Raw genomic sequence first — 13,515 nt, 5'->3', positions numbered from 1 at the left:
TCTACATGAACGAGCAGCACAAAATTTATTATCAATAAAATCGAATAACATAATGTATATTTATACTAACTTTAGACATATAGACATATTTAAAAAAATTATAAAAATATCCCTCATACCTCCACTCGTTCTGACATCTACCTATTTTTACTGTATGAGTCATATACTTTAACCATTATAATTGTAAGCAATACAATATTCTCTTTATACATATTTACACAAATACATACATGTTAACTCAACACTATCTGCCGCTTAGATATTCCCATCCTCCCCTCTACTTTTTCCCTCCTCTTCTTCCTTGTTTTTTAACCAAATTTTCTCTTCTTTTTCTTTAGCTCCTTTCCTTTCCTCACTTCTACTCACTTTCCTCTATTATCCCGTCCCCTTCCTTCTCCTTCTTCCCAATTCTCTCTATTTTTTTCTCTGGTCTATAAATAATAGGTCCATGATTATATACACGCACCACCACCATTTCCATATCTTCATTTCTATACTGCCACCCGCCAATTTCATCTATGCGTGGTGATCACGCATCACTGCAGTGACCACTTATGCATGATCACCACAGTACTGCATGATTACTACTCGTCACCTGATGTAGGACACTAGCTCACGTGATAATTGATAGAAATCAATTCGAGAAGATTATCTAACGGTGGAAAACTTTTGGGTTATCACCAGCAAGACAATCTTAATAATTACTTTCCTTTAGTAGCTTTATTTGAATGTTTCATTGTTTGACAGCAACCTTAATTGATTTGTTGTCCTATGTTCGCCGATTTACTTTCCATTTGGTTAGCTTTCCTTTCCAGGTCAAAAATCTCCTCTTACAAATTGTCTGCCTCTGTAACAGGAGTTGGTTTTTTACGCATCTTAGAGGAAAACTTTTAATAAAAGTCGTTGATTCACGTTGAGCAAGAAAGACACAGTTCTTCTTTACAAACCTTCCTAGCCTCTTCCGCCACGACATCACCACATTTAATGTTTTTTTATCGTCAACTTAAGAAGAACCATCTCTAGGAGATATTTCAGATTAATGTAATTTTATTTCCCCATTAGGAGTGTGTTTTGGAATTTCTCTTCCCATAATTTATACTTTAATATTAATTAGTGTTATTTTGCCTACAAAAAAAAACATATTAATTAGTACCAAATAATATTAATTGTCTCTTAGTCGAGAGTTTCTTAAGTTATTGCTTAAATCTAAGAATTTTTTAAGTGAGAAAGATAGACACATGAAATAGATCCTGCATTATTTATTAGTGTTGGAGTATCATTACATATAACTCTCTCTCTCACTCCAACCATTTAAAAATTTTAAAATATAAATTTTCAAATTTAGATTTTACAAATCAAATTATATTATATGGATGGTATGTGGTATAGAGGCCTTAAATAATAACGTTAGATACAATCATGGGTTGCACATAAGGGCGGAACTAGAATTTGGCTCATGGGAGTGTGATTAGCAAAGTGTGTCATATGTATGTGTCATAAACAGTAACTGACATTTAAGATAGTAAAGTGTGTCACTGATATTTAACATTAATTAATCATATAAGATAATTATTTAGGGACAACTAAATTATTAAAGCTGTCAATCTGAACCTCTCACTTGAGCTCTATCGGACTTAAGTGAACGATAAAAATTATTATAGAAATAGTTATGTGAGACTTATTGAAATAAACGATAAAAATTAATTATGTGATTTTATCTTTGCCTTCACTACTAAATGTTAATTTGATGGTAGTACATATATGGTGCTACAGACCATATGGTATGTAGCACCTGTGTCGATGATCCAGCTTGTAGAAGAAGTATGTGGTGAGCTGTGTGTGTGTGGACAGGCAAGTTAATATACCAGACATCTTGGAAGAAGAGATTGTGTGGAGGGTGGGTTGTGGTGGAATGCTCGAGTAAGTTGTTGAAGCTGCAATAGGAGAATCCTGAGGTTGAAGAAAGGCAAGGAGCTGCTGATATTGCTGCTTGGTTAAACCAATCTTGTCATCACAAACATCTTTAGAGTTAGAAGCAAGAGAATTTTGATTTGCAAGGAAACTAGATGGTTGCTTAGTGTGAAATTTATGTCCAGGGGGAATCAATTTGTAGCACTTCTCCACCGTGTACCTAGTTAAATGACAATGGGAGCAAAGAGGTGGCTCAGCATTCCCAATTTTGAAGCAGGTTTCCAAAGAATGGCTTGAAATTTTGCAATGGTTGCAACATAGGCGATCTTTTTTGGGTGAATTGTTTGGTTTGCCAGAAAATCTGGAAGGAAAGTAAGGTTTCTTAACAACTAATGCCATGGTTTCAGATGAGGGAATATTGGAGGTCATATGGTGATGTCTTTCTTGCTGTTGAACAAGGCAAAAGACTTTTGAAACAGGTGGAAGAGAGTCTATTAGCATAATCTGGTCTCAGATGGGTGAATAAGAGTCATGGAGACCCATTAAAAATTGAAGAACACAGTCTCTCTGGTAACAGTCAAGTAAGATCTTTATTGTGCCACAATTACAAACAGGCATTGGGTCATACACAAAGAGTTCATCCCATTGTGCTTTTAACTTTCCATAATAAATGCTTACCGAATCGTATTCTTGAAGAAGAGCAATGTCTTTTTAAGTTGGTAAATTTGTGGACCATTATGTTGAGAGAACCTTTCTTGAATATCTAGCCATATTTCTCAAGCATCATCAACGAAGAGGACGCTGGATTGTAGGGAAGGACTGATCGAGTTTTGAAGCCAAGAAACGATCATGTCATTGCATCTTTCCCAGAGTTCAAGCGGAGGATCATTAGAATCAGTGGGTTGAACAATCGAACCAGTGATAAAACCGAGCTTATTTTTCATTCGAAGGGAATGGCGCATGGCCCGGGACCAAGTGGTATAGTTGTCTGTGGTGAGGGGTTCGGAAACAAGGGTGATTGCAAGGCTATCGCCATGGTCTAGATGAAATGGATTTGCTAGATCATTGAGATTCAGGTAACGTGGTAAGGTGTTTGAATGAAGGTATGATACATTTTCAGAAGATTTGGGAGTTGATCCTGCCATGGAAATGCACTTTCGAAGGCTCTTGATACCATGTAAGGTAAAAACCAACCTTGAAGAAATTTGCAATGGAGCAAAATAAAACAAAGAGCAAGTTAATGGAGGCAAAATGAATCTACCATTTTCATTGAAGAGTTTTCTGTGTTGCGCACTACAGACCAAAATGGTCATATATACAGAAAGGCCTAACTGAATAACTAACTAAATCTATGGCCTTGTGCCAGCTAATATAAAATAAAAATAAATAACAAAATGAAAACAAATAACAAATGATAAACGACTAATAGCTTTGGCCTGTGTCTGTTAACAATAAACGGCGTTAACGCCACGTGTATAGAACACCTCACTCTATATATATTACGTAGCTCGCGGAGTCTAGAAAGAAGGAAAGAAAGGCGTAGCAGTTTCTCGAACGTTGCCGCCACCTGTTTGCTGAGAATTCCCAGGATGTTGTCGATTAGATTGGTGGAAGATGAGGAAGTGAAGAAGGTGGAATCGGAAACGCTGTCGTCTCAACCTCTGGCTGCGGTTGATCATGTGCAAAGAAGGTTAAACGAAGTCGCAGAGGAGGAGAAAGTTGTGGTTCAAATACCACCAGAAACCAAAGCTGTGGTTGCTATAGTACAGAGTAGGCTCCCATGATATCGTTCTCATCACTTTTTCTTGTCGGTTTTGTTGAAAATTCTTTTAGCTGAATGATATTTACTCTTGTGCTTATTCACAGCCGGCCATGCAAATATCTGTAATCGTATTTTTTTGGTGGGAAATCAGCTATGTTTGAATCTCTCTTCCATATATATTGATCAGAAAATCTGTTATTGTTACAGTATTGGAATTATGATATTATCATCGTTGCTTTGACGGTAATTAATTCAATAATTTTTGGTGGATGCATGTTTAATATTGAATTTATTTTCCCCCGGAGAAATAATATAAAAGGTGGATATGTCCTCCTTATAAATTGATCTGTTTAACATATTATATGAAATCATATCCGTTTATGAATTTTCAGTTTATGAATTTACAGTGGGATCTTTATGGCCTTTTTGGAGCTGTAAGCACTTCTCTTCACAAATGTCTTTGTATTAGACAAAAAAAAAATACCACTTGTGAAGAAAAAGAAAACCCAAGAAATCTTGAGAGGATCAAGTACTGGGTGACATGAAGCGGGCATCTGATTGAATATGCTGAAATTGAGTTATTTTCTATGATAGAGACTCCAAAGCCTGCGGTGAAGAGAGCTTCAAAGGGTTCAATTGATAGAGGTGAGTTTTTTTAAGTACTTTCCAAATTCAGATCTCTTTTTTCTTTTGTTTTTCATGATCTGCTCTAACTTGATCGACAAAGAAACTTGGTGCAATTGCATGTATCCCCTAATTTTAACGAGTCTATTCGGTGATGCATGCATGGCATTACACCACTACCTAGCTAGCCTTCTTTCTAAATTCCTTTGCTGTCTTGCTTTCTGTTCTTCAGATATTGCTCTCTCAGAGGTCGAGATGGAAAAAAGGTTGTCTTTTGTCAACGCCTGGGAAGAGAGCGAAAAAACCAAGGCACAGAACAAGTAAGCCTTCCTTGAAACTTCTCTTTGGTTTAAGCTTTTGTTGGGTACATATGAGTTGGTGTATAACTAAATTGTACTGAGCAGGAGCAAAAGGAAATGAAGATTGAGTGATTTTTGGCACATGTTATCTGATCATGATCAATTCTCAACATCATGTTCTACTTTTTACTTCCGTTAATAATGCTGTTGCTGCTGCTGATTTATGTTCTTTGGGCGGCCGTCTAAGAAAAACTTATGAACTAGTTTAGAATTTTCTTGAAAGCTAAAAAATGTGCTGAAATTGTTGAACAGGGCTCAAAAGAAGCTCTCTGCTATAGCTGCATGGGAAAACAGCAAGATTGCATCAGTGGAAGCCAATCTACGAAAAATTGAGGTAATTGACTCTTTTTTAGGATAGGATCCATCCATTGCAATTTTTTTATTCAGACTTTTTCTACAATTTGGAGATGGACAGACAATCACATACATTAAATCTTAACCAAATGCTTTCCATCTGCAGTGTAGATCCCACATTAAATAAATTGAAGTCTACATGCTGTTTATATATCTAACCGCAATTTAAAAAAATATTTGGATCAGAAAATTATAGAAAATCTTAGATCCATGATTTCACTTGAACAATTTATCTTTGACTATTTGATTGGCATGCACTTCAACACCGTCGCGAGTGTCATCCTCGTTGATTCAAAGAATGCAGTGAGTTTCAAGGACACATCTATGTCATGCGCTACGCTGGATCGGGAAACCAACTAGAATTTACTGCAAAACCACTAAACGGAACATAAATCCTTGTATGTAGGCGAGTGTTCTGTCTTTACAGTTTAGGTTCAACTTTTAATAATTCCAAGGTATTAGCAGGCGACATTTGAGAAGTTGAAGGCAGACTACAGAGAGAAAATGAACAACAAAGCCGCTTTGATTCATAAGCAAGCAGAAGAAAAGAGAGCAATGATTGAAGCTAGACTCAAGGAAGATTTTATCAAGATAGAGGAGATGGCTGCAAAATATCGTGCTACTGGGGACCCTCCAAAAAAGCAGCGATTTCGCTGCTTTTGAGTTTCATATCTAAAGACATTGGAATAAAGCATTAGATGCAATTCCTGGTTTTCATGTGTATATTTTACTTTCTTTGTTCATTAAGCGTCATTTTCTTCTGTCTGCAGATTGGAAAATCAGCGAAGTAGTTATTTTTATTTTGCTTGTATAGAAGTAGCATGTATGATTTGAGGAACGAGCTGTCTCTTTTTCATATATGATCAAAAGGCATATTTATTTGAGATGTTATCATAACCATTAGAATTGTAACCTGTTAGCTACTAGTCACGGATTAATTAAAGATTCAGTTCTAGAACTCTTTTATGGATCTTGTTAAGTTATCACGCTTTCATGTCTTCAAGTCTATCAATACGATTACTACAAGGATGACGACGATCTGGAATATGAACCATACAAGAAAATACATATTAAGCAAGTCAAAGAATAACTTGCATTTTGTAAAAGAATTATGTAGACGCAATAGTTCTCTATTCAGAGAGGGTCCTCTCTTCAAAGGTGGTCCTGTCAGTGGTATTGGCTACCTGTCCCATATTCCTTAACATGCGTGTGAGATCTGTTGCGCATTTTGTTTAGTATCCTCGCCTGTAATCTGTTCTCTCTGTTGATCTCTGACTTTCGTTTTCTTAAAGCTTATCTGCTGCTATATCTTTCTTTCAGACTGCTCTGCCCATGATAGGCCATGCCTTGATGATCCTCAAGCTTCTCTCTTTTTTTAATGTTTTTGGGTTTTCGATAAATTCATTGAGATCGAATATCAATCTTTATTTCCTGTTTCAGTCCGACCAGTTAAACACAATATTATATAGTTCTTTGGTTCTTTCTCTGCAATTTTCTTCTCATATTATTCTGATATCTGAAATCGGCAATATCACACACTTTTAGTCATACTAGCGAGGATACCACAAACAAGATGCACAATTCAAAAGTTAAGAGAAGTATAATCTTTTCCAAAAATTCTCCTCTCTGCTTTAGTTTCTACTTTCTGCACAGAAATTCATCTCGTATCCAGTTTGAGCTTGAGCCAGAGCGTACTGAAATGCTAGAAAGTGACAAAGAAAATAAATGAAGGGACAAAAATCGTAACTAATTTCAAATAAGATGGAATTGGTGCTAAGCCAGGGCTTGAAATATCCAATGTTGGTTCACCTGAGCTTTAAAGCTTGACCAAACAGTATGTAAACACCAACTGGGTTTGAGTTTGTATCCAGAAAAGGACCAGGTTTTATACATATTTCAACTAAGAGATGCCGTATCTCAAAATATATTCTTTTATGAGCCATAATATAAATAAAAAGAGATTTATGTAGGGTTCAGGAGTTAGAAACTTCAGAGAAAATGCACTAGAACAGCTGCGTGGACAGAGTAAAATCATCACAAAAAAATAGTTGATATTAAATGGCCTCCAGAACATATTAAATGGCCTTTTCTACTTAAGTACAAGAAAGATCTAATGAGCTATCTAGCACTAGTAAAAATGGTGAAGCACCATTTCTAACTGCACTCAGCCAAAAAACCAACCAAATATACTTCAACTTAACTTTCATCCTTTACTCTCTGTATTCCTTCACAGCTTAAACACAGGAAGAAACAGCACAGCCTTAGAGGTTTCAAAATACCAAGCTTGAAGGCATGCTTCAGAGGTGGCAGATGAAGGAGCTTTCTGTCAGCATTGCAGGAGGCAAGGCATACTTATCTATGTCTTCCTCCAAAAAGCTCATGTCGTTGTTAATGGGGAAATCCAACAGCAGCTGGAATGCATTTTCGGATGAATCCTCCAACTCATCGGAGCTTGAGCAATCAGACGCAGCCATCATCTCTTCAGTGTAGGACTTGCAACTCTTGCACTCAGTATCTTCATTTTGATTGCTTCCTGCGATTGAGGATCCCCCTAAAATGGGGCAAATCTCGGTGGTGATGGCTGACATTGATCCACATTTGGTAGATGAAGATGCCTGAGAAACAGGGCTCTGGCAGAGAGTTTTGTCCCCCATACTGAACTTTCGAAATGATTCTCCAACTTCTGAGTTCCATATGCGAAGAAAATAGTCAGAATCAGTTCCACCAACAGGATTCGGATTGAAGAGTGATGACTCCCTTGAAAGCCGAGCCTCAGCTTCAAGCCTAGCACTCTCCCATTGTGCCATGTGGCGAGTGGTAGGGGATGCAGGTGCTTTTATAGCTGTACTGCAGGAGTTTAAGGGCTCATGTGTTTGTGGATCAAGGCCCATGCAAACGAGGCGCTTCTTCAGATGGGTATTCCATAAATTTTTTATCTCATTATCAGTTCTCCCTGGTAATTGAGCGGCAATAGAAGCCCACCTGAAATTTATCATAAGAGGAATGCAGAACAGGTTCACACAAAAGCTGCAGAAATTTAGAAGTTTCTTTTTTGCCAAATATTAAGTGAAATTTATACACAATCGGTATGTTCAATCCAGAAAAGTATACAGGGGTATGCAGAGTACTTAATTATTATTGAAGCTTGTTTTGACTCATGATTGTGATTGCATTGTAAGGACTCTTTCCAATCACATTTTTTTTTTATTTGTTCTAACTCCAAGTTTCAATTATTCATAATACATGCCGATCAACCATAAGCATCCAACCTATATAACCTCCAATGCCAATATGCCAAGGGATCCGTGATTCCATAACGTGCCTTGAGGGTTTGTACAAGTTTTTTTTTCTTTTTAAAGTTGCAATAGGATTGATTCCAATAGAGGTCACACTTTGAAGGAAAGTACAGAAGCACAACAAAGTACCGGTTTCCAAGAATTCCATGAAGCTGCACAACAAGCTTCTCTTCCTCCTGGGTGAAAGGGCCACGTTTGATGTCTGGTCGGAGATAATTTGTCCACCTAAGCCGGCAACTCTTCCCACAGCGAAGAAGACCTATACAAAAGAGAAGACTTGCTAGTCTATATAAAAGGGAAGTTAAAGGTTCCAAGAACTTTGGATCTGCATAGAGAAACATCCTTGACTAGTGACATACACAGCTAGAAAACATACAGGAGGATTAGTGACACGAATAGAATGTATTTGCAGTTGCTGAAACAACCACAACACATTTAATTACATCGAAAGACGAGTTTACACTTGGATACAATGGTTTTTTTATTTATAGTGATTGTTTCATATTAAAAATTGGAAGGCGTTCATGAACGACAAACATAATAGATGGCCCAAATAGTATGACACCTTTACCAGTTCCCAGAAACCAGAACAAAACTGAACTGAAACTGTTATTTTCCTGCTTTCCTTAGTTTTATCAACAACCAAATAGTTGAGCATTACACCTATCAATGAACTATGGCAAATTTGTTCATTACCGGTAGTTAAATTTCCAAGCCACCCCAACTCTAAACGTAAAGCTCCAGAACTTGAACTTATTCCTGCACCCTATATTTAGGTTCAATGCACTAAATGTGAAATATACCAAAATGTTCCTAGAACATTTAGATTCATAATCTCACTTCTTCCTATTCATGCAAAAACAGGGTCTCTTTGAATTTTGGAAAGGATTTAAATGTTAAAAGGGATTTCCACCTAAAGGACAATGAGCTTCAATTTTCAACAATACCAACTTAAAAGGACAGATCGATAGGTCCATTGGGGATACTTTTCCTAAAATCTAGAAAGTAAGGACCTTTTTTTTTTGTTACATTAACTAGGAAACATGGCTCAAGGGGAAACACAGATAGAACAGAGGCTAAAAAAATAGAAACAGATTGGTTAGGTACCAATCATTCCAGTATTTAAATAAGTAAACACTATACAATTAAACGATGAGCTATTCGTGTTTCTAAAACCTATGGCCAGTTGGCCACCATCACATACTAATTGTATCCGAGTCCATCCCCAGTTCCAAAGAGTCGAACTTCAAATTGAACAAGTTAATCAGTTATTTGTTCGATATGTAGTCAAATCTCAAAGCAAGTCCCAAGCATTGAAAAAAAGTTTGCAAGGTGAAAGTGCGGCCATGCTTGAGAAAGTAAAAGGGACTTCAAAAAGTACTTCTCTTGCTCTCAGAACACGAAAATGCAAAATCAGCTTCCACTTCCAAAAGCAAGAAAAGAAAAGCTTTTCAATAAGTTTCACCAGGCTATAACTAACCAATTACTAGCAGAGTAAAAAAGCTCAAACCTGCAAGCTTAGGGAGAGATCTCCAGCTTCCATGTCCACCATTCTTCTTGATATACTCAACAAGAATCTCATCCTCCTCGGGAGTCCATGGCCCCTTCTTCAAACCCCTTTTGTCACAGCAGGGTGCTCTCCCCATATTTCACTCCTATTTTTCACCACCACCACAAAATACTAACACTAAAGGAGTCAAAAGAAAACCCTTTAAAGCTCCAAAATTTCCGACAACAACACCTCAGATAATGCCACAACGTTTAAGAATACTATAAAACACTAAAACTAGAAGATCCAAGAAAACCCTTTAGAGTTCTGCACTTCTGTAACTGTAAGCCAACCCCATTACCAAACACCAACAAGAAAGGACACGGGAGAAACCCTTTTAAGGCCCTAGGCTTGGACACCACCACCCAAAAACACCAACAGTCCAAACACTAAGCTCTAAAGAAACCCTTTAAAACCAAACATTTTTAGAGCAAGATAATGTAGAGACAAGACTCAAGAGAGACAGAGAGGGGTGGCTATAAATGCTAGAATTTGGTATTTATTATCATCTAGGGGAATTCGAAAGTGATATAATAATGTCGTGGGCTTGCAAGGACGATCGTCGGCGAGTAGGCTGGCTTTTGCAATAAATGTTGGGAACACAGATATTGGTAAATTGAATCATCATTGAGAAACCACAGGACAATTAATAAAGTTGTTTTTATTTTATGAGGTTCTCAGTTGCACAGGAGTGCTGCGAGAGAGAAATGAGGTATCGTGAAGATGATCGTGAAAGCATTAATGGTGGATTCTATCACAGAGGGCAGAAAGAGATTCAAACAAAAAGAGAGAAGACATTAATTGTCTGACAGTGACATGCAGAGTACGGAACTCCACGAAATGACCTTTCTTGGTTCTCAAATGTGACTTTTTGACACCAAAATATGAATTTTTAACTCTCTTTTTCTTATATATTGGTGTTACCTCCTTTTCTCAACTCTCCTTTTCGATTTAGTAACAAGATGGTTGGTTTTAAATAAAAATTAAATAAGAAATTATTATTATTATTTAAAAAATTAAATTATGTATTTTTTTATAATAATTAAAGGAAATGTTTTTTAAATTTAAAAAAATGAGGTGTTACTCACCTAGCTTTCATCTGACGTGATTGAAAGGAAAATAAAAAATAAAAAACTGTTTTCGTCACTTCTCATTAATAAATCAAACAGAGTTTGTTTAGCTCAGCTAAATATTTCTGAACTTCAAAAAAGAAAACTTTCGATAATCGAGAAAATGTCGGTCAAGCAAGCAAGGTTAAAAATAGAAGAGATAAGGAAAAAAATGGGTGGTGGCTCGTCCTTGGGTTTGATAGAACAGAGAGAGAGAGAGAGAGAGTTAAAGCTCTGGTCTGGTGAAGAAGCATAATAAAAAATTTAAAAATTAAAAAAAAAAACAGGCGGGAAAAGGAGCGTGACAAATGAAGGAATGACACGTTATAGGAGACCACGCGCGAAAGCGATCGAAGCGTTTCCGGATTTGAACGTTTGGATGGAGGTGGAGGGAGCAGATTCGTAAAGAGATTGACAAAAGGGGTATGATGGCAACTCCATTCTGCTGTACCCTATGAGTAATAAATGTGGTCAATCTGAAAGTCAGATGTCCCACCCCCTGCATGCATGTTCGCACCTTCCTGTGTTTTTCCGGTCTGCTTACAAAGTTTGTTTTTTTTCTTCTTTCTTTTCCCTTTTTTTTTTTTTTTTGAAAAGATAGGTTACTTTCATTACTTTAACCGAAACCTTACAACATATCCAAGCTTACAACTTGTTGAATACAAGAGGGAACCTCTTCAAAAGCAAATACATCCGTACTAAGGGATAATGCATTCTGTGCTAAACCATGGGCTGCTTTGTTGCCTCCCCTTCTTGTGTGAACAGCCATCCACTTTGCAAAATTGTTCAACAGCACCCTTGCTTCCCCGATCACAAGGCCTCCACAGCTCCAATCTTTCTGTGGTTCACTTAGTATCTTCACCACCTGCAAGGCATCACCCTCAAGTATAAACTGGTTCATCCCAATATCCCTGCAGAAGCTTACACACATCAACATTGCAAATGCTTCACCACTGAAAGCCTCCAGCTTCAATTGTCTTTGAGCTTGAATAGTAGCCATCACCTGGCCATCACTGTTTCTGATTATGCCCCCTATGCCGACCCGACCCTTTGCCTCACTTATAGCTACATCCCAATTCAGTTTATACCAGCCTATTGGGGGTCTAATCCATCTAGCACTGATCTGGTCCTTGGTTCCCTGCAGACCACCTTCCTGCTGTTTCTGAACACTCTGGAACAACTCAAGCTCTACCCTGGCTTTATTGAGTATTTGATTCGGGTCCATGAAACCTTTGCCAAAAATGAAATCATTTCTTCTGGCCCATATTAACCTTGCAATCACTGCCACTTCCCCGAGGCTGCTCTCCTGCAAATACTTACTCAAATGATCCCAAACCTCTTTGAAAGATGAACAAAGGATACTCATTTTTTGGATTTGCCTACTGCCTTGGCTCCATATGTCTTTGGCAGCCCCACAGCTCCACAGAGCATGTTCTGAAGACTCAGGTTCCATTAGACAGATAGGACACCTGCCATCATCCACTATCTTCCTCCTCATCAGGTTAACCATTGTTGGCAAAGCTTCATTGCAAGCTCTCCACATGAAGCTTCTAACTGCACTAGGAACTGGAAGTTTCCAAATTCCTTTCCAAAAACCGTCTTCCAACTTATCATTGGATGTTTCTCCTGTGGTTCTTGTTTGCATAGTCCTGTGCAGGAAGTATGCACTTCTAACAGAGAAGAGGCTATTTTTGGTGTAGTGCCAGACCAGTTGATCTTCTCTATCCCCCAAGCTAGTTGGAATCGATCTGATTATGTCGACTTCTTGGTCTGAGAAGAGCCTGGCCAGAAGTGGTACATTCCAACTTCTCGAGTCTTCATCAATTAATTCTGACACCATAACCTGAGTTGCATGATCCCCTCTGGTGGATTGAATTCTGAGTGTGTGGGCCTTTGGGATCCACTTGTCCTCCCAGATTCTAACCTTTCTACCATCTCCAATCCTCCAAACTAGCCCTTCTTTCAGAACCTCAACCCCACTCAAGATACTTCTCCACACATAGGATGGCCTATAACCCAGTTTAGCATCTAAGAACTCCTCCTTAGGGAAGTACTTCTGTTTTAGGATTTGAGCAGGCAGGGAGTGGGGTGACTGAAGAATCCTCCACCCTTGTTTGGCCAGCATGGCTGCATTAAAGCTTTTGAAATCTCTGAAACCCAAGCCCCCTTTGTTTTTACCCTGGCTTAGCTTATCCCATTTTATCCATTGCATTTTGGTGTGATCCTCATTAAAGCCCCACCAGAATTTCTTCATAAGCTTGTTGATCCTGTTTGAGATGGACATAGGAAGGAGGAATATGCCCATAGCATAGGTTGGAATAGCTTGGAGCACAGCCTTGAGGAGGACTTCTTTTCCAGCAGCCGAAAGCCACTTGGTCTTCCAATTTGAGATCCTGGACCAAATTCTGTCTAGTAAAGAGTGGAATGCAGCAACTTTTGATCTACCAAGTAGGGTTGGTAGACCTAAGTACTTCTCAAAAGAGCCCGAGGACTTGATCCCAGAAATCTGCAGGATGTTTCTTTGAATGTCCTTGGGTGTGTTCCAACTGAA

General features: G+C 38.0%; 2 protein-coding genes across 2 annotated transcripts; one reads left to right on the top strand and one right to left on the bottom strand.

The window, feature by feature from the left end:
- Window positions 1-3,446: 3,446 nt before the first annotated feature.
- On the top strand, window positions 3,447-5,901 carry LOC122309694 (remorin-like). The gene is made up of 5 exons (XM_043123273.1): window positions 3,447-3,681; window positions 4,268-4,318; window positions 4,530-4,617; window positions 4,909-4,990; window positions 5,476-5,901. Exons 1-5 carry the CDS (start codon window positions 3,501-3,503, stop codon window positions 5,671-5,673), a joined length of 600 nt encoding a protein of 199 aa, XP_042979207.1. The 5' UTR covers window positions 3,447-3,500; the 3' UTR covers window positions 5,674-5,901.
- Window positions 5,902-6,990: 1,089 nt separating this feature from the next.
- LOC122309687 (transcription factor MYB17-like) lies at window positions 6,991-10,674 on the bottom strand. The gene is made up of 3 exons (XM_043123262.1): window positions 9,817-10,674; window positions 8,436-8,565; window positions 6,991-7,992 (listed from the first exon to the last, which is right to left on the bottom strand). The coding sequence occupies exons 1-3, from the start codon at window positions 9,950-9,952 to the stop codon at window positions 7,308-7,310; spliced, it is 951 nt and encodes a 316-aa protein (XP_042979196.1). The 5' UTR covers window positions 9,953-10,674; the 3' UTR covers window positions 6,991-7,307.
- Window positions 10,675-13,515: the final 2,841 nt, after the last annotated feature.

This window comes from Carya illinoinensis, chromosome 1 (genome assembly GCF_018687715.1).
Source record: "Carya illinoinensis cultivar Pawnee chromosome 1, C.illinoinensisPawnee_v1, whole genome shotgun sequence".
NCBI classification, from domain to species: domain Eukaryota; kingdom Viridiplantae; phylum Streptophyta; class Magnoliopsida; order Fagales; family Juglandaceae; genus Carya; species Carya illinoinensis.
This window is presented reverse-complemented; position numbering and strand designations above follow the sequence as displayed.